General features: G+C 41.3%; 2 protein-coding genes across 2 annotated transcripts; one reads left to right on the top strand and one right to left on the bottom strand.

The window, feature by feature from the left end:
* Positions 1-1970: 1970 nt before the first annotated feature.
* Positions 1971-8387, bottom strand: LOC139684867 (ESF1 homolog). The gene is given in 7 exon segments (XM_071581241.1): positions 1971-2508; positions 3910-4023; positions 4777-5102; positions 5867-6236; positions 6239-6435; positions 6438-6555; positions 8159-8387. Coding segments are annotated over 6 exon segments (1212 nt in total). The 5' UTR covers positions 8159-8387; the 3' UTR covers positions 1971-2421.
* Positions 8388-8565: 178 nt separating this feature from the next.
* On the top strand, positions 8566-15651 carry LOC139684868 (arginine-hydroxylase NDUFAF5, mitochondrial-like). The gene is made up of 10 exons (XM_071581242.1): positions 8566-8588; positions 9263-9326; positions 9956-10003; positions 10107-10207; positions 10695-10734; positions 12312-12509; positions 13092-13152; positions 14360-14443; positions 14796-14878; positions 15013-15651. Exons 6-10 carry the CDS (start codon positions 12354-12356, stop codon positions 15097-15099), a joined length of 471 nt encoding a protein of 156 aa, XP_071437343.1. The 5' UTR covers positions 8566-8588; positions 9263-9326; positions 9956-10003; positions 10107-10207; positions 10695-10734; positions 12312-12353; the 3' UTR covers positions 15100-15651.
* Positions 15652-24679: the final 9028 nt, after the last annotated feature.

Genomic DNA, 24679 nt, shown 5'->3' on the forward strand with positions numbered 1-24679 from the left:
AGCAGATGCTTCTACTTAAATAACCCACAGTTAATCCCTAATCTTCTCAATGAGCTCAGGAGCGTTGGAAAGCATTTGCCACTCAGATCAAAAATGAAGCCAGTTACAGTCATGCCACTGCCTTTTTTCCCCTTTGGGAAGGTGGAGTTGAGTCACAGCACTCGGTTCCTCTGACTGGCTCTCGGTATGGCAGTGTCCAGCGATAAACTCAGCCCGTGGGCAATTTACTGAGGAATTACATGGTGTGGTATATAAGTCCTTCCACCAGTATTCGAGCCCCAGGAACTGATGAGGTTCAGTGCAGAGAATTCAGATTTGGTTTCTTTTTAATAACACTTACTGAACATGAACAGCTTTAATAATCCCCAGCAGTCATTAAAAGCTTTTCATCTTCAAAGTGCTCTACATATGCTAATTAATGCTCACAACCGTCCTATGATGGTATTATCCCCATGTGTCAGCAAGGGAAATGGAAGCAATGAAGTTAAGTAATTTGCCTGAGGTCAGAGGGAGCTGATGATGAAGCCACAAGCAGAACCCTCTTCCTTTCTCTGCTCCACCACCCATCTTCCTCCCACAGCACTGTCATCTGGTGCTCACAGCCCTGGTGCTGTTCTGTCTTGTGTGAGCACAGGACAGGTATCAAGAAAATGGTGAAAAATGACATTTTGCCTTGCTTGCCCACAGCCTCTGGCTATGCCACCAAGCCTACATGTGTGCCAGTCTTTGTGCCAAATAGATATTTCACAAAATGAAGCAGCATAGGCCAATTTTCAGGACAAGGTTCCTGCTGCAGCTCCCTATAGCAGCATGAGTCCAGGCCAACCCTTCCTGTCCTCTTTACCCAGCAGCCCCAAAGTCAGGCATCCCACAGCTCAACCCACCACCTAATGACCCACAGTTGTTTCTTTCTAACCACTCCATGGGCATTTTGGCTACATCAGTTCTAGTAATTAAACCCACCATTTGAGATCAAGTGTGGCTGTACTTTTGCTCCAAGTCTTAACTCTTAAGTCATAGAACCATAGAATCCTAAAATGATTTAGTTTGGAACAGACTTAAAGATCCTTTAGTCAAATCCTTGCCATGGGCAGGGATACCTTCCATTAGACCAGGTTGGTCCCAGCCCTGTCCAACCTGGCCTTGGACACTTCCAGGGATGGGGCAGCCACAGCTTCTCTGGGCAACCTGTGCCAGGACCTTATCATCCTCACAGACAAGAATTTCTTCATAACACCTAATCTAAGTCTCTCCTCTTGTATTTTAAAATCATTTCCCTTTGTCCTATCACTACCTGCCCATCTGAGCCTTTATCTAGCCTGCAAGCAGTGTGTTTGGAAAGGGTGCCCAACCCACACATTTGAAATTCATTAAGTACAGACTTGCCTGGCAGCCTCACAAAAGAGCTTAGAGAATCACCATAAATACAATAGTGAAATGTTTAAATCCTTGAAATGGATTAGTCCTTTCATACAGAGAAAGCTATTTTTCTAACAGAGTCTGACAACATACACTACAGAAATGAAAGAATCAAATTCACCAGATCACACAATCATCATAACATAAAGAAAAATTGTAAATACTGGCAAACAGACCATGACAAGTTACTCCTATAACATGCAGATGCAGGAAAAGTTACTATGTTTTTTATAAATCCTACCACTTTACTTACCAAAAGGTTGAAGATGCAACCAGAACATTTTTTCTGGCTGTCTGAAAATAATCTCTTCATGCAGAGAACCTCTCAAACTTCCCATATTCCAATAAAAAATGGCTAAAAAGGAGAATAAAGAACCAAAGGGAAACCTAACAACTCACCACATGCCCAATTTATCTTCATATCTCACTTTGGTTACAGAATAAAGTCCATGTAATTTACTCAGAATTATTGAAAACTGCCTTTAATTCTCCCTCCCCAGCTCAACACATGAAAACATCACCAGTGCAGTTACCCCAGGTCTAGGAAAGAACAGCTACTTTCAAATTCCAGTCCATCACATTCCTCAAATTTTATTGGCTGTCTCAAGAGAATCACATTCTACAACTGCATAGAAGTATTTCAGGCGCTTAAACTGATATTCCTGCAGTTTTTCCCTATAAATCCTGCAAAAGGGAGGAAAACAGCACAGTCAGGTCAGCTGGCTTTTACAATTTTTCATTTGCAAACTATTTAATTAAACTCATTAAAACCAGGTACCAATCAAACACTCTCTCAATCTTATGAGATTAACTGTTGAGCAGCATGAGGTTCCACCGATGTCTATAATATAAAATATTCAGTTTTATTAAGTGTGCAATTTATATATGACTCTGCTTCAGGATGCACCTCGATGCACACAGGGAAGGTGACTGCAGACTGTGCTCTAAGTCCATCACACACTCCCCTGGTGCACATTTCTTCAAAGGGATCTGCCTTCTATTTTAAAAGCAACCAGATTTTCTAAATGCAGGGCAGTCCAGCAGGATGTCCTGGACAAATATGGCCTCCTCAGTCAGGCTGCCAAAAACCTGGAAATTCAGGAAAAATATAAAAGCAAAACCTGTAACAAAAGCTGGGGAGAAAAAAAAAGTGACATGAGACATGCCTGGAGAATGGTAGGACTGAGGAGCTCAGCCTGGTAAGCCAGGACTGCTGCTCAGAGCACTCAGGAAACCTCAGTCTGGGAATTCTTGGCCTAAATTAAGGTCCCTGTGGATTCACAGATCAGAATTTTGACAGTGAGCACCAAAGGGAGTTTACTGCATCAATTTGCAGAGCAGAAATGCTGTGCTAAGCTCACATTCATTCCACTGATTATTCCAATGAGCTGCATTATAAGAATTTTGAGTTTGCTTATGAACAAGCAAACCTCCTCAAGTTTCATCATTAAGCATTTATCAAAGGCACTGAAAATGTACCAGGGCCAGTTGTAAAACATCACTGGAAAAACCTAAAAAATTAAGGTGTCCACAGGAGATTTCCACATACAAGCTTCTGGAAACAGGAGTAATTGGGATTTTCCCTGAGAATTAAACATGTTGTATCTTTCTGTGGTATTCTCTGAAAGCTCAAACAGTTCCACAGGTCCTTTTTGTTCTTCCTCTTTCAATCTCTCTTTTCCAAACTCTGAAGAATAAATCTACAAATACAACAACACAAAACTGGATTTTTAACTGTAGTGCTGTAATGTACACCAACTAGGAAAAAATATCTCACCAGGCTTGTAGACTTTGTTTTTTATTTAAAATCAGTTAAGGAATTAATACCATAAGCTTTAACACCATCCTAATTTTAATGTTTGGAAGAGACAGTAGAATAACCAAACTGCCCACTAAAATTATTTTGAGACAGATGAAGAACAACAGGAACCCTGACTTTGTTCATTCCACCGTGGCCCTTTTCAGAAAGGGGTATCTTGACCAACGTTTCTCAGAAAGCTGAAGGCAGACACTAATTATGGAAAAGTGTAACTTAATTGACTGGAAAACAACCAGATTATTAATAACTTAAAAGTGGTGAAAAACAGTAAGTGTTGTGCAGTGGTTAAGAGGGGTTGGAATACATTTAGAAACAGCCAGATTTAAGGTGGGGTTACCTACCATAAGGACCACTGAAAATTAAACTAAAAAAGGAAATGTAACCTCCCCCTCCCAGACTTTGAGAACTTCACTATTAGTCTCAGAAAAATAGCACTTAGAACCAAACTTATAAACATGAGAATGCTTTGGCCTTGAACTCTACCAAATACATACCCATTACTGAAAAGCAGCACATTTAATTCTAACACAGCAAGTTAAATTGCAACACAGTTTCTCATTTAACACGTTCATCTCTCTTTTGGTTCTCCATAGAACTGTCTGGCGTTGTTCTTCTTTTGGATCTTTCTTTTTTTTTTAAACAGTAAAAGTCTTTTTGAAACCATGCCTTACCTTAACAGAAAATACTGTTCCTCCTTTGGGTGTGAAGGAACTAAATAGAGCCAGCAAATCCTTTGCCTTCAGCCTATCCCAGTCCATATTACAAACTGCCAATCTACTTGCAATCTGAGAAAAAAAAAGGACATGGGTTTAATTCCTGACTTTTATGGGGAATACACAATTCTATGGCAGAACTCTGTGGTAAAAATCAAAGTCAGCAATAACCTTTACTGAAAAAAATAAAAGAAGCATTTTCCTCAAGACCTTTTATCACTTAAACTAGCAAAGATCAGAAGCAGCAACTACCAGAGCAGATGAAAAAGACATAAATAGTGAAGCACCACAAAAGAGACTGCACCAATCACAATTCAGGACTCGAGTGACAATGACATCACTTAGGATTTTGTTATCATCTTACCTTGTTAGTCACAACAGCAACCAGCATCAAGGTATTGTGACAGCACTGGAGCACTGTCATTATTTATACACTAATTGTAAAGTCGTTCTTCACTGTCTAATAAAGTCATAATTTCTTACAGTGTGAGTTAAATAACTAGACTTTTAAAAAGTGAAAAAAATCAGCAGTGAACAAAAGCAGTATTATTTAAATTCTGGAATTTATGAAAAGCTCGATTTTGTTTGTTTTTTCCACTTGCAGACAGCTTATCTACAGGTAAGTGTGCTTAGAGGGAAAGGGAGACACCAGTGAAAACTCAAACTCAGACACTTTCATCACCACTTGCATTTCATAAGTAAAAGGCTGAAAAACCTTTACAAAAAATACTTCCCCAAACTGTTTCACTGACAAAGGGCTATGATGAACTCATAACATTTCTGAGTTTGTAATGTAGCAACTTCCCATGTGCAAAGTGCTGTTACCTCCTCTCCACGAGGGGCATCCTTGTCCAGCTCACACCAGGAATGTTCGATCTCAGGCTCCTTTGGAAACAGGTCGTTTAAATCCTCATCATCCTCTGAGCTGGTCTCAATGTTCCCTATGCCTCTGGCTAGATCAGGCCCACTATCACTGTCTTCATCATCTTCTGAATCACTGTCGTCTTCGTCTGTTTCTCCATCATCTTCTGGCTTCTCTTCCTCGCCTGTTTCCTCATCTTCTGCTTCTCTTCTCCCGATTCTGCACCCTCTACTTGCAGAAGTTTCTTCCTCTAATTGGCTTTTATTTTTTACACTTTGATCACAGGTGTCTGTGCACAGAGAAATAAACATTAGATACCTATATTTATGGTGGAATTGCACATGATCCTTTACAAGAAGGAAAACTTTGGCTTTTCTTCATTTATATTTACAAGACCCCTGAAAGGTGCAATGATGCAAGAACAAATAACACCAGGGAAGTGCAAATAACATAAAACGTCAGTATTGGTTCTTCAGCTTGTCTAGTCTGGTCTAATCTAATGCAAATGCTTTTTAGACCCAGAATGGTATTATCAATCCTAACCTAATGAAATATTCTCATATTCTAATTATATGTATAAAATTAACATGCAAAAACCAGATTTCAGTAATGTAGGCTGCAAACATGTATAAGCAACCTAAAGGGAGTTTTTCTTCAAGTCATCTCTTCTCTCTGATCCCCTCTCTAATATCAATGGCTCAATCCTGGCACCTTTACGCTTTCAGTCAACACACTGATGTGCTGAGGCCTTCATGGTATCACGCCACACATTTGCTGTTTGGTTTGATACATACAATAGTTTATATGCTATTAAATATCTTACTTTTCCAACCAACAATTTCACCTTCAGCAATTAAAAGGACAGGGATGTTCACAATCTCACTGAAAAATGAGCAATGATTCTATACAGAGCTGACCAACTCCAATCCTTCAGCAACACTGAACCTGAGTCAGGCAGCTTTTTTATAACTGATCTTGCAGATAATCTTCCATGGAGAGCACCAACATCCAGGTAAACACAGATGAATGCTACTTGTTATCTGAACAACAAACCTGAGTCTTTTATTTTCCCTCCTAGGGAAAGGTCCCTCCTGGGAGCTTTAGTTGATTCAATACCACTTGGTTGTGAAGACTTCTGCTTGTTTTGATTTGAAGTCAGTCTTCCTCCTGATGCATCTCCTTGCTTGTTTCCCCCTTCCGGTAAAAGGCCCTTGTTTCCCTGACAGGGATCAACTTCCCCTGCAGTTTTCTTTGAGTCCTCTTTCAAGCTGAATTTAGATTTGCTTTTTTTCCCTTCCTTTTTAAGGTCACTTAGTTCTGTCTCCGCTTCACATGTTTGCTCCACTCCTTTTTTGTTTATTTTCTTCTCCTCCCCTGGGAGATCACCAGCAGGTACCTCTGCAGAATCTGCTTCTCCTTTACCTATTTTTTCTTTTTTTTCTTTTTCTGCTTTTCAGCGTGTTCTTCTCTTTCTGAAGGATCAGAGTCAGATTCTGACAGGGCATAAAACTTGAGGTTCTCTGTGGTGGAAAAGTTAACAGGGCAGCCTCTTTTATCCACAGTGTATTTCATCTTAAACTTCTTGTCATGGAACATGGCTCGGAATTGCTTGTCAATCTTGATTTCTCCTCTTTCTCAGGCATCTCCCAAAACCTGGGATCCCTCGCGACGTGGCTGAACTGCCCATCACTCTGGATTTCCTCTTGGGATGACATTTTTGATCTTGTTGAAGACTTGGCCATCTAGAATATGGGAAAAAATCCAAATATTTCTGATTAAGAAAACCTTAATTAACATAGATTTAGATAAGTAACTGAAAAAAACCCTAAAGGATTAAGTAAAGTTGGATTTTTAACCTATACCTAAAAAGTTCTTTCCAAAGGCACAAATGCAATTTCATGGCATCACAGACCACCAGGTTGGAAGGACCCTTAAGGATCATTTGGTCCAACCTTTCTTGGCAAAAGCTCAGCCTAGACAAGATGTTCCAGCAAAATCTCACAATGGTCCATTGCTGGGGAATCCACCACTCCCCTGAGGAGATTATTCCAAAGCTGGTTGCCCTCATTGAGGAAAATTTTTTGCATTGTATCTAATCAGAATCTCCCCAGGAGTAACTTGTACTCATTACCCCTTGTCTTTTGCATGTGGCTCCCTATAAAAAGGGAGTCTCCACCTTCTTTAAATTTAAATACTGAACAATGGGATAAGGTCTCCCCTGAACCTTTTTTTCTCCAGGCTGAACAAACCCAGCTCTCTCAGCCTTTCCTCACACAGCAATCTCTGCTGTGGGGAAGGGCTGAGAGAACATGAGATTGTTCAGCCTGGAGAAGAGAAAGCTTCAGGTCACCCAATTGTGGCCTTCCAGTGCCTGAAAGGAGCCCACAAGAAAGATGGAGAGGGACTATTTACAAGGGCCTGGAGTGACAGGACAAGGGGGAAGGGATTCAAACGGACAACGAGGAGGTTTGGATTAGATATTAGGAAGAAATTCTTCCCTGTGACAGTGGTGAAGCCCTGGCATAGGTTGCCCAGAGAAGCTGAGGCTGCCTCATCCCTGGAAGTGTTCAAGGCCATGCTGGATTGGGCTGTGAGCAGTCTGGGCTAGTGAGAGGTGTCCCTGCCCATGGCAGGGGGTTGGAACTGGATGAACTGGGTCCAGAGAAGAGCAACGAGACTGGAGAAGGGACTGGAGCACAAGCCCTATGGGGAGAGGCTGAGGGAGCTGGGGGTGTTTAGCCTGGAGAAGAGGAGGCTCAGAGGTGACCTCAGCACTGTCTAGAACTACCTGAAGGGAAGTTCTGGCCAGGTGGGGGTTGGTCTCCTCCCAGGCACTCAGCAATAGGACAAGGGGGCACGATGGGCTCAAGCTCTGCCGGGGGAAATTGAAGTTGGAGATCAGAAAAAAATTGTTTCCAGAGAGAGTGCTCAGGCATTGGAATGGGCTGCCCAGAGAGGTGGTGGATTCCCCATCCCTGGAGGTTTTGAAACTGAGATTGGACATGGCACTGAGTGCCATGATCTGGTAAAGGGACTGGAGTTGGACCAAGGCTTGGACTCGATAATCTCAGAGATCCCTTTCACCCCAATCGATTCTATTCTATGATTTTTGAAGTCTCTTCCAACCCAAACCATTCTGTGATTCGGCGACAGCGGACACACCACAAAGAGCCCCAGACAGAGCCCTCCGTGCCTTCCTACCAGACCCACGCACAAACCTTTGCCGAGCTCGGCCCAGCGGTAGCACCGGGTGCGCCGACCCCACTGCAGCTCCCGCTCCCTCCCCGACCCCAGCGGCAGACATAGTCCCGGTAGGAGCCCCCGAGGAGCCTCCCTCGCACCCACCGTGCTCTGCTGTGCCGTGCCAAGCCGAGCCGCTCCGCTCCCACCACCACGCCGCCGCCGCCGCCACTCCCGCCTCTTCCGGCGGCGCTATGGGAGCGCGGCGGGCCCCGGGCCGTGCCGTCAGTGAGGGCGGCGCGGCGGGTCCGGCTCTGGGCGCTGTCCCTGCTGGCCGGAGCCGCTTCTCCTTGTCCTCCCGCCGGTGCCTCGCCCGGCGCGCTCAGCCCCTTCGACCGGCGGCTGAAGCGGAAGCAGAACTGGGCGGCGCTGCAGGCCGAGCCCGCGAAGTGCGATTACCTGCGGGAGGAGGTGCGGGGCACCTGCGGTGTCGTGTCTCGTTCTAGGCCTGCTCGGTTCGGGAGGGACTTGGCAGGGCTGGAGGGCGTCCGGAGAAGGGCAGCGGAGCTGGTGGAGGACTTAGAGCGCAAGTCCTGTGAGGAGCGGCTGAGGGAGCTGCAGGTGTTTGACCTGGAGAAGGGGAGGCTCAGGGGTGACCTTACCACTCCTACAACTACCTGGTAGGAGGTTTTGGTCAGGCGGGAGTTGGACTCTTTTCCCAGATAACTAACAACAGGACGAGAGTTTATATACTTAGGCTGCGCCAGGGGAGGTTTAAGTTGGACATTAGGAGGAATTTCTTCACAGAAAGACGAATTGGACACTGCAAGGGGCTGCCCAGGGAGGCGGTGGAGTCACCGTCCCTGGAGGTGTTTAAGCAAAGACTGGACGTGGCGCTCAGTGCCACGGTCTGGCTGACCCGATGGTGTTCGGTCACAGGCTGGGCTCGATGATCTCAGAGGTCTTTTCCAGCCTTATTAGTCCTGCAGCTCTGACCGCAAGCTCTCTCCCCAGGTCGGCGGCAGGATCGCGGACAGGTTGTTTGACATCACCAGGTGAGCCCCGGCCGAGTCCCGCACATTCCCCGGGCCCGGCACCGCCGGGGAGAAGCGCTGGATGGGCAGCGCCTTTCCCGCGGTGCACACGAGGATGGGCCATGAGCCGTTCCATAAGGCGTGTGGAAATCTGCAGGTGAAACTTAATGCAGTCTAAAACTTCAAACGTTCTTAAGTCTTGGTTATGTTTCCTGTTGATAATCTCATCCTTTAGAACGTTTCCTCTGGCTTTGGATGTTGGCTCTGGAAGAGGTTACATAGCTCAGCATTTAACCAAGGTACTGGCTCTTTGTTCTTAAAATGAGTGCATTTATATCCCTCTGTTCTCAAATAAGGCTTTATTATAACTTAAATCAGTCTTGTGGGTGTTGATGAGTTAAATCTTCCCCAATTCCCATTATAATCCAAAGCCGTGTGTTGTCATGGCTGTTCCATATTTATTGGCACTGAAAACTTGACAAATGGTAGTGCAAGGGAAAGCTCTCTGTTGCATGACAGTTAACTTTTAGTTTTGAGTAGGAATATGGATGTTTTTTGATCAATCTATTGGACAGTTCTTAAGTATAACTATGAAAACTTTTAAGCCATGAACAGTTTCCCCTTCATGAACCCACACTAGGTAAAGGTGCTTCCTGGGCTGTTAATCCCTGGTTTGTATTTAACTAAACTTGTGTTTAGAAATACAGAGTGTGTTTTCTGTTACCACGTCTGCCTCAGCTGCTCTCCCTGGGAGAAAGTGCCATGTTGGGTGCGGAAAAGTGTTTTCTGCTTTATATAAAGGTTTTAGCAAGAATTGAAAAGACTCTTTTTAACTTAATATGAGGAGGTGTGAGTGTTCCAAAAGTTTACTTATGTCCGCTTAGAAAACAACTTAAATATCTAATAGACTTTTAAAATTACTTTTCAGGAAACAGTTGAAAAACTTACCCAAGTCGACGTGGCAGAGAATGCTTTGGTAAGTAGCTTTGTTAATGCCATTGAATGTGCTTCAGTTCTGTAACACAGGAAAGCAGAAGAACTGAGTTCCTGATGTTGTTTTTCTTCTAATCCAATGTTAGAAAAATGCTGTAGAAACTGAAATCCCCACGGTCAGAGTTGTTGATGAGGAATTCCTTCCTTTCAAAGAAGACACATTTGATCTGGTTGTTAGCAGCTTAAGGTATGCATTAATCATCTATTTATTTGTTTTGTTTTGTTAAACATGTTAAATAATATTCTTTTCAAAGTAGCTTTAAGAAAATGAAACAAAAATATTAATAGTCCATTAAAGAGCAATAAAAGGTATACTTGCATAGTTGGTATGAGCATGTATTAGGAAAAAATGGTGCTTCTTCCTGGTCAGTTAGTTTGTTTTCCTTCAAAACACTTGTAGTTTCTCTCTTTTCCTGCATTTTCACAAACTGGTCTCCAGGACTGGCACCTTCTGAATTTAACTAAAAAACCTAAAAGGAAAAACAACATATTTCTACCAACTTTTGGTTTTGTATCATATTACTCTTAGGAAGGCTTTTCAGAACTTCTTCAGCTTGAGAAACTTGTTTCTGGCTTTGGCTTTTGAAACTTCCTAGTTAATGAAACAGGTGCATTCCCCAAATTTTATTAAATGTATTATTATATTATTATTATTTATGCTTCTGTTATTTCAGTTTGCATTGGGTGAATGACCTTCCTAAAGCTTTTAAAGAGGTAAGAAACTGTTTATAAATACTCACAGTCAGCACTTGCCATCACTTCAATTGAGAGCACTCTACATTTCCAGATCTTTAAGTAAGAGGCACAGAAATAGCTGATGTTTCACTCAAGTATTTTTTGCAGTATTTTTGCCATTTTGAGGAGCATCAGTTGATGCTGGTACTAATTTACTGCCTCAGATCAATTTGGAGTAGGTAAGTGAAACAACATGTTTGGATAATGTTTTGAATTCTCAACAGCTGTGATTGAGATAACTTATGATACCTGAGGTAACACAGAGAAAGGCTTTTTGATTTTGAAATGAAGCAAATAGTTGTTAAGGGCAGAAAACCAAAATTGTTACTGAAAAAACAAATCTTATTTTGGATTACTTCATCCCGTTCCTGGAGGTATAAACTTGAGTCAAATCAAAACTTTGGAGCAAGACCAAGCAATGTTTTCATGAGTTTGTTGGTTTTTAATTTATTTCAGATTGATCAGTCATTACAGTACTATTCCATCAGCTGTTGGTAGTAATAGGAGTACCCCACTGTTATGGAAATAATAAAAATAAACTGGAATGGCTTTAGTACCTCAAAAAAATCCTTGGAAAGAAGTATGTAATTTTCACTGGAGTTCTAGAGAGTGTCAAGTATTTTTAGCCTCACAGTAAATACAACTGATAGATTATAATGTCCCACACAGGGGAGGGAATTGGGTTTCTTGGCCGACTTTCCTCATGGATGCTCCTTTCCTGTGTTGGTACCACTGGCTTTAACTAATGGAAACTGCCTTTAACTGCTTGATTTTTGTACCTGTCAATTAAAGGCTTTTTTACTAGCATAAAAGAGATAGCTTGATTAATACTCAATTTAAAAACAATTGAAAATATTTCTGTTTCAAAACTGCTGTAAGCTTTTCCTGTCGTTTTAGCCTGATTATCTAATAGGGCTCTTCTGGATATCTAAACCAGGGATCATTGGCAATTCTTAAGGAAAAAAGAAAGCATGACTTTATTGGCCTTTTCACTAGGAAGGGGGCAAGAACTTGGGAGGCAGAAAAACAGCTTGGGGTTGTGATGTTACTGTTCTGGCTGGTTAAAAATAAGTAGGGGGAGACATAATAAAAACTGCATTACTATATTGACTCTGAGAAGTGGAAAGATCACTGCTGAACACTGAGGCCTCCATTTAAATCAAGCCATTAAAAAGCGCTTTTATTGCTCTCATCTGAGGAAGATTCTGCTTACTTTTACTATCTTCATCTACCCTATTTTCAGAAGTAAATTAATTGAGGATATTGTTTTATGAGTATACTGCTGAAAGGAGTTTTACCCTCAATTTCCACAGTTTCCTGCCTTTAAGTGTAATTTCTGGGGATTTGCTCTTTCTTAAGGAAATATGAGTGTCTCTTCAGACAGATCATTTGTTTACCAGTATTAGCAGGAGCTGGGGCACAGCTTGCCCTGTCCAATACAGTCAAAAATCTTATTAAAACAACTGCTTTTGAGTTGATTAAAAAGTGAGAACTTAAGAACCTAATGACATAAACCTAATGTCAAAGCCCATAAAGCTCTTCTTTGTGCGTTGCAGATTCACCACGTTCTGAAGCCGGATGGCGTGTTCATCGGGGCCATGTTCGGGGGGGACACGCTGTACGAGCTGCGCTGCTCTCTGCAGCTGGCCGAGCTCGACAGGGAGGGAGGCTTTTCCCCACACGTGTCCCCCTTCACCGCCGTCGCCGATCTGGGACACCTGCTGGCCAGGGCTGGCTTTAACACCCTCACTGTGGTAATTAGAACAATCGGACGGAACAACCCAGAACATCAGAGCTGCTGCAATGTAAAAATCACTGTTTACCAGTGTATTAGGAACTGCTTCCTTCTTCATGTTGTGCACCTCACTGAATAAGATTCTAAAGTGGCTTGGACTGCTGCTCTTCTTGGCTTCATGGTGATTAATGAAACCAGCTGAAATGTCTCTTTGGCTCATGGCCCAGTAGAATTAGTATGTTCTTCTTGAAGAAGTCTCAGAGAATGTTAGACCTGCTTGAGAAGTGGTTAGACACTTGCTGTTTCTTCAGAAATCAAGAAGAAAATAACGGCATTTCAATTAAAATTTAGTTGTATTTGGGCTGCAAAGCAAAAGTTTTTAACAAATGCTAAGATAGTGCATTTTTCTGAGAAATACACTGAGCAGAAGAGGCAGATGAATAGAATCATAGAATGGCTTATGTTGAAAGGGACCTTTAAAGATCATTCAGCTCCAACCCACCTGCCATGGGCAGGGGATAGTCCTTTAGCAGTTCTGAGGGTTGACATAATGCTACTGATTTAGCTCGATAGGCCCTAAAACTGACCTTAATTTTTTTAGGATACTGATGAAATCCAAGTCAACTACCCAGGGTTGTTTGAGGTGATGGAAGACTTGCAAGGCAAGTACATTCTTTGTGGACACATAAATGTTTTCTTTGTCAGTGGTGCAGATACAGAAGAGTTGCACTGTTGTGTTTCTTAACTCCATATTTCGGTTGGAAGGGATCTTTAAAGGCCATCTAGTGCAACCCCCCTGCAGTGAGCAGGGACATCTTGACCTAGATCAGGTTGCTCAGAGTGTTGTCTAACCTGGACTTGAATGTTTTCACATATGGGGCATATACCACCTCTCTGGGAAACCTGTGCCAGTGCCTTACCACCCCATCACAAAAAATTTCTTTCCTAAAGCAATATAAATACATAATAAATGATTAACAGTGAAAGCATTACTATTTTCCTGCTCTCCAGTGAGTCAGGAGATGATGCCTCTCATCAGGTCTGTGTTGGGAAGCAGAAGTCAAGGATGTGCTGCTTCATGTCCTGCTATGAATTTTCTGCTTCCCTTGAATTCCTGTTCTGGGTGAGCCTCTTCAGTGTCAGGCAGAAAAGCCCTGAAAGGGAGACAGCGGCCTGTCTCTTCCTGGGAGCCTTTCTAATTCTCAGGGCTTTGGAATGAGAATAAACAGATCCTCAGATTGGAGTCTGCTGAGGATTAACAGACAATTGAGTAACAATTTTGTTAATATTCTATTGCACTTGTCATGGACTGGAAAGCACTCGCTCCTACACAGTCAGTTGTTACTTACAGAGCAATGCAGGGCATTTCTTTCCTGGATCAGCTGCTGTTTGCAGTAATTCCCTAATGAAAATGAAACTTATCAGGAACATTATCAGATGCACTAAGTGATTCAAGAGAGCACAGTTGTGGTGGGTTTAGTTCTTATTAAAAATCTCTTGGGATAGTAATTTTAAGGCTTATGTGTAAAAATGTAAATACAGTGATGTGTCTGAATAAACACTTCATACTCATTCTTAAAATAAGTTATACTAGAAAACCTGAATGTTTCGAGAGTCACACTGAAAAAGGAATTATGTGAAATCATTCCTAGCAATGCAAATTGTAAACTGCAAAGCATTGGAATTGAAAGTTTTGGATTCTTACAGGTAAGAAACCCACTTATTCTTTGTGTTGTGTTCTCTGTTACAGTGACTTGCAGAGTATTCTGTACTTATTCTGTTTTAGTAAGAATCTGTCCCTAGTGCATGACATTTCACTCATGGCATATGCTGTATCTTCTTTTCCTTAAAGCTAAACCATATTTTTAGGTATGGGGGAGAGTAATTGCTCTTGGAATAGAAAGCCTCTGCTACACAGGGAGACAATGTTGGCAGCTGCTGCAATATACCGAGGTCAGTGGTTGGGAGGGGAGGACTTCACCTGAAATGACTTGAACAACATTTTTCCTACATATTTTTCTCTGACCTTTGTGTAAAAAAAACCCCAATGAAACACCCCCCCTCCCCTGTAACCCCAAACACTTTGGAATAGAACAAAATAGAATTATCATAAGCTATTTTTAACCTTAATTACAATGACAGGATTTGAACTATGTTGATGCAGCAGTAGGAGATATTTTTATTGTTCCGAATCTTTCACCAGGAGTCAGTATGATGAATATGTCACACTTAGTTCTAATGTTCTGAGAACTGAATGTTTCCTAAACCTGATGTTCTGTGTCCCTTTTCTCTCCTGCCCCAACAGAAATGTATGGAAATAGTGATGGCTCAGTACCTGCCACATTTCAGGTCTACTACATGATTGGCTGGAAATATCATGGATCACAGGTAATGTGAAGCTCAATTGTTTCCTGTTAGAAGGTACTTTTTGAATAACTTATGCTTTAAAAGCTTTTAACAAAACATTTTAACTTAGAATGAGCCCTATATGTATTTATTTTTTTTTCTTTTTATGTCCTTAGGCAAAACCAGCTCCGAGAGGTTCTGTAACTGTGTCACTGGGAGATCTGGCAAACATCGAAGGACTTATTTCGAGAGGAAAAAAATAGTTGTTCACCAGAGATAATAATTGTCTTGAAACTTCTCTAAAACTGCTCATTGCAGACAGTCTTCACTTGTGCTGCTTTAGTGATGACATTCTGAAATGATAATAATGTACACACATAGGCTTTGTACTGCCTATGCCACAGCATCCTCTGTGTAAAGTGGTGTTCATTTTTTGTTTCTAGAGAAATATTTGAGCTGTTTTCTAAGTGAATATGTGCTCTGTCAGCTTCTGATTAAAATACTATTTTCAAAAGTAATATCTCTTTCTCTATCACAGACTGCTCCAGGGATGATTTGCAAGTCTTGGGGGGTCTCCTACCCTGCCTTATTTATTTAATGATTCCTCAAGGGTTGTAAATCATAATGAGGAGTGGTGTGTTGTAAAAGTAAAGACTGATGATGTGTATTTGTAAGACATCCTATCAGAGAAAATACCAGCAAATACAAGTATGTGAATCATTATGGCTTTTGTGGCTTGGAAAGTGGGGGTAAAAAGTTACTGTCAGTATTGTTTGCAATTTGAATAATTAAAAGTGATACTTTAGATAAATCGTAGTTCAAGACAACATTTATACATTACTTTATGCTTTTCTTCTATCAGAGGCTGAAAAATAAGAAGTATAGTTTTCCACTTAGCTGTGACACAGAGCTATGATTTTTCTTGTCTGTAACTGCACTACATTAATTAATATTAATTACAGCCCTTTCACTGAGGTGTTTAGAAAAATTATCTGCCCAGAGATGTCACCTGATTTCAGCACAGATAGAGATTGGTAGAAAAGGATGAAGAATATATAATCAAATACACAGCCCAGTCAGTTTTGTCGTAGTATCTGGGTGGTGTACCAATACTGATGGAACAAAAGGGGGGTTTGAAGCCTTTTGAAAGCTTTTTTCCCTGTCTTGCTTAAGGTTTTCCAGCAGGTGGGGTTTGACAGGACTTGTATGTGGCACAAAGCCAGCAGGCAAGGTAGGCACAAACCTTCCTATCTGTAAGGTCCTGATGTGGGAGTTATTTTAGCTGGCAGGCTTTCACTCTGAGTGAGAAATAAAAGTACAAAACATGATGATAAAGAGGGCAGGAATATTTTGTCCAGCTTTTGCTTACAAGCCCAGTTCATAATTATTCAAGGGCAGTAAGTTCAGTTTTTGTTTTCCCTAGAAAAGAAAAGCAACCCTCCTGGAAAATGGGGGGAGAGGCTCTAAGTGGTCTGATAATATTTATAGTCCTCTAAAGACTAAATCTTAAACAAGGACTTGTTAAAATAGAAAGCTTCTGTGTCTTTTTATTTTTGTAATACATCAGTGGACTCAGTACCAGACACTGGCTCTCTCTACAGATCTTCTCTGGCTTAAATAAAATTCCCTTATTTCTGGGGGAATCTCTCCACTTTCCCAGATACAGGTTTCTGTGAAGTTCTGTGCCAAATTAATATAACTTTATACATTTTGCTTTAGTAGGTTAATTTCCAGTCTCTTGAGCTGCTGGTTGTGACTCAGATGTGTTGAGGGAATGAGGAGGTGGAATGTGCTGAGTAGATGTTAATTGAAGAATTGCTCCTGTTATGCTCATTTGAAGTGTTCGGTGGAGTTATGGAGAAAAGGAAGGATTTCCAGTTCTTAATTCCATATTTCACGGATGGAATATGTAACTCGCAAAGTGGTTTGGTAACAGGGAAAAGTACCTTCTGAACAGGGAGAAAGAGGAGTAGTTTTGCTCCTAGCACTTGTGGGGAGAAAAAAGTTAAGTATTCTGTTTGGAAAAGGGTTGGGGAGTAGTCGAGGTGAGGAGTAATAAATATGGTGCTGAAGCAGAGTTGGCTGGATGTGGAAGTGGCAGGTAAGGCGTTATTTCCCTGTCTAAATGCATTTGAATAACTGCCTTTTATGAAAATTTTTAAGTGCAATTATATTGTTTTTCTACAGTATTTCTTTTTGAAATTCCAGATTACTGTGTTTTCCACTAGTCACTTGAATGAATAACTTTGAAAACACTTATTTTACTATGAAAAGATGTTTCTGTCACATAAAGGCTCTGCTTCATTTTAATTCTCTTTTTCAGATGTAAGTCTTTATGGCTTTCTAAAATTGTAATGAAGAAGAGTGTGGTTGCCAGTTGCTAGCCTAGAAATTGTTTTAAACTCTTAAGTGCATGTTAAGAGTCAGCTTTTGCAGAGTAAGTAACTTCTAAAAAGTAGTTGCTAAGGTGATACGTCTTTGTAAGCTTAGTTAATTTTAAAAATCTTTATGCATAATACAGAATGTTTGTCTCCTGATTATAGAATAATGAAAAAGAAAATAATTTTGACTAATGAAAAGATAGAAGCCCATAACTAAAGTAAGTTTAGAAGAATGAATATTAGTATTTTATTTCAGGGTCTGAGTCACAGATCAGTGAGCCTGCTTGGGCTGTGCCTTTGATTACAAGATCTATCAGTGTACAGTTTTTAGCAAGTCTGTTTAGGATACAGGGATGAAACCCTAAGATTTCAAAAGGCTCTTAGAATTTGTGAAGTTAAAACATGGGAAAGGCTCCTTCATTACCTCTAATTTATAAAAATGTCAGCAGCAGAAGTAGAGAAGTGAGTGAACCATACAAAATTAAATGTATTTTTTTTACTCTGCTTAAAAGGGAAATATGAATTACGTTCTTTTAATGTTTTCTAGAAAAACGAAGAGCTAACACTGAACTTTGTCAGTTGCTGGGGGAGAAACACCCCAAACTTTCACATGGTGTTTAACTGGAATTTCCTGAAGCAAAAATTTGATCTGGTGGAATAAATTCAATACAGCATCCTGTTAAAGAAGCCACATTTAAGAAAGCTAGCATGTATGTTAAACCCCTTAAATTTTCATTTGTCTAACCCAAGAACTTAATATCCACTTCTCAAAGACATGACCTATTTTGGCCCAGGTTTGGAGCCCTTGTTTTGGGGAATGCAGTTATTGTAGTAGTTTGATTGGAACCAAAGTGAGTAGTGAAGTAAATGTGGCCTATGTTAGCTTATGGGTTGATTTCCTGAATATCTTGGGTGCCCTCATGAGAAGAAAAAGGAAAAAGAGAATAAAAAGGAAAGATAAAAACCTGAGATAGTTTAGCTGGATGCCACATATCTGTGAAGCAGAAAACACTAGAGAGAGTGCATGTGCTTCTTGGCCGGGAATACAACTCATGGCTTAAATCAAGTTAGGATTGAAGTAGTTGGTGATTTATTGATGGCTTGTAATTAACTGTTAGGCCATGAACTGTACATGCAGGATTAATAGCAGCAATATAACAGGTTAATTAATGACTGCTAGACCCTCACAAAACCTTCAGATACCTAAACACCCTCCTACAGCAACCGCCTCCACTGAGTTTGCAGGTACAGGCTCACCTCTGTCCCTCTACCAGGAGGGCACAGCCCAGGAGCAACCTGTGCCCCCAGCCCACTGCCAGGCCTGCAGGGGAGGGGGCTCCCCTGGGCTTCAGCAGAGCTTGAGCTGCCAGGGAACACCTTCCTGGTGTCAGAGCAGGTCTTCACTGCTCTGTTCTCACTGGTAGAAATGTTAGTGCTTTTTATACTTGATTTTTAAGCTGATTCTTCTTTCCCACCTGATGTCTCTTGTTAACTGCCTGGTTACTGCTTCATGTCTTCATTTTCAGACAATCTTAACAGAGTTTGAGCAAACACCCTTTCAGTTTTGGATATTCTGTTGACACACATGACACTAGTATTTCTATCATAGCAGCTTGTAGTGGGCTCAACCCAAGACACAGCTGATGTCCAGGATTTTTTGCTAAGGTATAGTCAATGTGCATTTTCCCTATGATTTGGAGATGTTTCTTGGGGTACAAGTTGATAAGAGACAAAGTCATTCTTGGAAAAAATGTTCTTGTTTGGAACCTTGTTTTGGAGCAGTGAATGATGAATTCAGGGGACTTTTATTTGGCCTTGAAGTGTTTCTGATAAGCTGGAGTTGGATACATTTCAACTGAATATTTTGACAGCCTTCCACTACCTAAAGGGGCTACAGGGAGAGCTGGAGAGGGACTATTTACAAGGGCAAGGAGTGACAGGACCAGAGGTGATGTCTTCAAACTGACAAGAGGGCAGGATTAAATTAGATATTAGGAAGAAATTCTTCCCTGTGAGGGTGGTGAGGCCCTGGCACAGGTTTCCCAGAGAAGCTGTGGCTGCCCCATCCCTGGAAGTGTCCAAGGCCAGGCTGGATGGGGCTCTGAGCAACCTGGGATAGTGGCAGGGGGTTGGAACAAGATAAGCTTTAACATCCCTCCCAACCAAACCATTCTATGATCCTATGTATAAAATGCCACCTTTTTAGCCAAATTAACAGCATAAAAAAAAGTGACTAATTTAAATGTTTGAATCTCTAACCTTAAATTTTTTACTTCTAAGGTAAAGCACCCTAATATTAAAATATTACTTATTCTGTGGAAATAATATGCAAAATGAACAATTTACTAAGGGAATCTCCTGGGTAACAGGTTGAATAACTAGTAACTTGAAGTTTTTGTGGATACTGGAATTGCTATTTTTTTCTACCTAAGCCACCAACGGTTCTTTGTAACAGCCCTTTTTCAGCTCTTCCATCATCTCATCTCTACAAAGTATGTCCTGCTGTAGCAACCAGGTGTCAGGAGCATCAGTTCTTCCCAAAAACTACTTAAGAGATGTTTTAAAGTCTCCCACTTCTTTCCTACTGTGTATTCTGTTTTTACTTTTGTGAAGATCTATTGCTTTGTTCCAGTTCTAGAACTATTGATTGCTTTAATTTGATGCAGAACTTGTACCTGTCACAGAACTCTTGCAGTTATTTCCTAATGTCAATATCGCTTTTACTTTTTTAATTAAAGATGTAATTCCCATCAAGTACCACTTCAGATTTGATGATTATATTCCCAGTCAGTATCTTTTCTGACTCAACAGCAGAATGTCCAATCTTAGGGTAGTATTGCTGTTCTGGGGCAGCAGCTGTAGCAAGATGTATTTGGTTAAGTAGTGCTGAACTTCGTGGGTAGCCAAGTTCAAAGTAAAAGGCAAAGTCATAATTCAGTGTCCACTCAATACTTTGCATTGCATCCTGTCCGTGCCTGTTTTTTTGTCTGTGAATTTCTTTTACCTGTAATTCTTTCTGGAATTCCAAAAGGTAGCAGAGCTACTGCCAAGAGGTTTTGTTAATCACATCTCAAACAAAGCATTCCTCAGATGATTTTTCTTCCAGGATTCAGCTTGGAAGGCATTCCCAGGAGGAGCTGTGGAGCTGTCACAGCACTGTTGAGTCAACACAGAGCACTTGTTTGATGCACGGATGACTGATCCTCGATTACCACCTTTCACAAAACAAACTAAAACATCTGTTCTTCTATTTGTATATATGAGCTTTCCAAGTAGGAGCTCATAGTTTTGATTTGGGGCTTTTTGAGTGTGTTTTTGTGTTTGTTTTTTTTCTCCTGACTCACTGAATCTGTATTGTATGGAAAGTGAAACTTTGAACAGTGTATGGATTGGGTAATTGCATCCCTGTTCAGCGCATTTTATAGCATGACACCTTTTGCATTTTACATGGTAACTTCTTTTACAGCATGGTAAGTTTGACTGGTACTTTTTGGTAGCTAAAAGTTTATTATCCCTAAGAAGATAGTATTTAATTTATAACTCTGATTAGCTATCCCAAAAAGGTATGGAATTAGAAGATAATAGTATGATTATTTATTAGCTTCTGGGATATATTGGAGTAGTCTTATTTGTTCCTCTTTGGGAAGGGTTTCAGGCTTATGAACCTGAAGGCTTCCCAAATGCAGGGAAGTGATTCCCTGCAGAGGGTTAGTGTATCTTCACAAATACAGAAACACTCAGTCTCTGCACTCCTTTCTGGCATTTTCTGCTGTTCAGTTTGGCTTTGCTGTACTGGCTGTCCTGGATCTCTGAACAGTCACATAGAGACTGCATAACTTTAGAAGTCTTGAGAATTCAAATCAGAGCCCTTTGCTGTAAAAGGATCTGAGGCTTAGAACGCAGAACTATGGAATAATTTGGGTGGAAGGGATCTTAAAGTTTATGTAGTTCCAGCCCTGCCTCTGTGGCAGTGACACCTTTCACCAGAGCTTTCCCTGGGTGCTGCAGCAACACAAATGCTTCTGTGCACCCACTTGTTGAGTTTGTGCCTTGAAGTATTGCTGAATAAATCCATTTAACTGTATTGTAAATATTGTTTTCGAGCAGTTAACCATCTTGAAAACACATCAACATGGCTTAGTAAGTATAACACTTGATGAATTTACAAATGAATCTTGGCATAAGGCAAATGTATTTTAACACTGTGGTTGGTGTGCCTGCTCCCTGCATATTTATGTTCAACTTCCAGCTGATTAGCTGCTTTGTCTTGTGTACAGAAATGGCCTGTTTAATGCAGTGGGAAGTCAAGTAGCAGCGAGCATTTATTAATGGGTGCTTTGAAAAGGCACAGTCAGACACTTTACATTATTCTAACTAAACAGGAATTCTAATTTATTTCTAAAGATAGAAGTACAACAACCCAATTACCTAGTTTCTTCACAGACTGTAATGAGTACAGTTAGCATAAAACTGGTCTATAAATTTAATGGGCAATTTCTTGTGTGGACATTGAAAACAGCAGTAAAAATGTGGCAGGCTCTGTTGGCTCCCATTGGATGCTTCCTTGACAGAAGGCGTTACGATAAAATGTCAGTCAAATCTGTTCAGCACGAGGAATTTTTAAAGTATTGGCTCAAGCAGGCATGTCAGTAGCATTGAAAGTCCCTTCAATAAGAGTTGTTTGTTTGTTTGTTTGTTTGTTTTTTAATCTGGATTAGCAGTAGAGGTTTTTTTACTTTTTTAATATGTTGTTGTGACTATAAGTTCAAACGTGTGATAGAAGTCAGGATGTGGCCATTTCTATACGTGCAGCCTCACAAGCACAGCTGGATCAGTTCTTCAAATGTAGAATATACATACAGATGGTAAGTATCAGAAAATATGATTTAACATAGTATTGAAAGGGGGAAGGGTACTGGAGTCCCAAAGGTGATACAGAGATTATCCAGCCATGGTTCAGGCACAGAGGTGCCAGCAGTTGTGCAGTTGGTTGGATGTAATCCCAGCTGGGGGGCACTTCAGAAGTTCTACCTGATGAAATCCAAAGCACAATCTTCCCTCCCTTCTACAGCTGATTTGTTTGTGATGGGAAATTCTCTTTGTGACCATATTTTCATACAATACAGTGAACTGAGAAACTCGTAGTGAAGCTGCAGTGACCTGCTGAGACTGAAGAGGTGAAAATTGAGGCCATGAGAACAGAAATACTTTGTAAAACTTCCCTGGAGACTGAATAAACAAACAAAGAAACAAACCCTGAGGCTTAAAGATTAGAACCAAGTTCTTCAAAGTAAGTTTTCGTGATGGATTTTTGATTTCACCTCAATGCAAGCTGACATTACTGGAAAGAGATAAATGTAAAGGACTTTTCAACAAACCTATGGATCATGAACATGCTTTAATTACTTCAGGAGTGCATCTCCTTTGAAGGTACTTTTATTGCATCATTCTGATAAGTACAATGAATAAAATAACTGTGACTATGAAAGTAGCAAGTTATTTCTTGAGCATTAGAACACAGACTTCCTTAGGGATTTATGCCCCACCACACTCTTCCCAGATAATTTTGTGCAGCACAATTGCCTGCCTTCTTGTTTTGCCTCATAACAGCAAATTGAATAGCCTGGCTGGCCCTGGGCTGCTGTGGGGGCTGCTGTGCCACTGTGTGCTCCGTAAGCAGCAGCCTGCCAAAAAAACCCAGGCAGTGTGTTCAACTTACTTGTTTCTAGGGCCATTAGAAGATGTATCTTTGCATTAGTAGGATTTAACTCAGGGCAATGTATATTATTTCATTAAAATATATAATTTGTATATACTATAGAAAAAAAAATCTTTGACTTTTTTTGAGTACGTAATGTTCGGTCTTCATGCTGGTCTCAGATTACCAATTGCATTGCGGGTTAGACCCAGGGCATGTTAATTTTGTGAGATTTCTTCAGTTTATTCAAGGAATAGTAGTTAAAAACAGGTAATAACATTTTTTTAAAATTTGTTTTTTAAACTTCTGAAGTGAATGTGAACCCCTCAGTGAGGGGAGAAAAGCAGGGAGCAATCCATTGCTGGCCTCCCTCAAACTGAGCTGTACTCTGCTAAAATAGAAGTTCTTATGCAGGAAAAGTGTTCTTAGTTCTTTTGTTCAGAGAGAGCCACAGAAAATGTAGGTCAAAGTTTTAAATAAATCTTTTGAGGGAGTGTATTCATATCTTACCCAGTAAATCAGTGCATCTCCCCTCACTAGGAGCTGAAGAGTAAAGATCTGATTCCATCATTAGGATATTCTGGCAGTAGAACTAGTAAGGAGCAAAGTGTCTTATTGGTCTGTGCAGGAATTTGTGCTTGCCTCAGGATGTGAGAGCAGCCTCACTTAATCCTAATTACAGGAACAAAGTCACCCACAGGCAGTGCAGGAGGTGTCTGGGTTTTGTGACTCTGCTGGCACATGGGTGGCTGCCCCTCAGCCCCAGCAGCACTTCAGGGCTGCCCTCACCCCTGCAGGCAAAATAAAATAAAAAACAAGTTCCCATCCCTGAAAATGCTGGATGGGGCTCTGAGCAGTCTGATGTATCATAGAATCGTAGAATCGATTGGGTTGGAAAAGACCTTGGAGATCATCGAGTCCAACCCTTGGTCCAACTCTAGTCCATTTACCAGATCATGGCACTCAGCGCCACGTCCAATCTGCGTTTAAAAATCTCTAGGGATGGTGAATCCACCACCTCTCTGTGCAGCCCAGATTACTCTCCTGGAAAGAATTTTTTTCTGATATCCGACTTAAATTTCCCCTGGCAGAGCTTAAGCCCGTGCCCCCTTGTCCTATTGCTGAGTGCCTGGGAGAAGAGACCAGCCCCCACCTGGCCAGAACTTCCCTTCAGGTGGTTATAGACAGTGATGAGGTCACCTCTGAGCCTCCTCTTCTCCAGGCTAAACACCCCCAGCTCCCTCAGCCTCTCCCCATGGGGCTTATGCTCCAGTCCCTTCTCCAGCCTCGTTGCTCTTCTCTGGCCCCGCTCCAGCCCCTCAATCTCTTTCCTCAACTGAGGGGCCCAGAACTGAACACAACACTCAAGGTGTGGCCTCCCCAAGGCAGAGTCCAGGGGAAGGGTCACTGCCCTGGGCCTGCTGGCCACGCTAGTTTTGATACAGGACAGTAGTTGAAGATGTCCCTGCTCACTGCAAGGAGGTTGGACTGTGTGGCCTTTAAAGGGCCCTTTCAACCCAAGGCCATCCAGGATTCTTATTAAAGTGGAAATTATAACATGTATTTCTCCTCTAAAATGTTTTGGGATTGACAAAGTAGAACTAGATGTGAGCACAAAACAAAGCCCTGTTTACCAAGAGGCTTGAGATGTAAAAAAAATGGACATGTGGGCAATTGTAGCAGTTGGCTGCAAGGCTGGGTAAGTAAAGAAACATCTTTGTTTGTAAGAATATTTGCATTGCAGTCCAGTGCTTGATTTTTCTC

This window comes from Pithys albifrons, chromosome Z, assembly GCF_047495875.1.
Source record: "Pithys albifrons albifrons isolate INPA30051 chromosome Z, PitAlb_v1, whole genome shotgun sequence".
Lineage (NCBI taxonomy): Eukaryota > Metazoa > Chordata > Aves > Passeriformes > Thamnophilidae > Pithys > Pithys albifrons.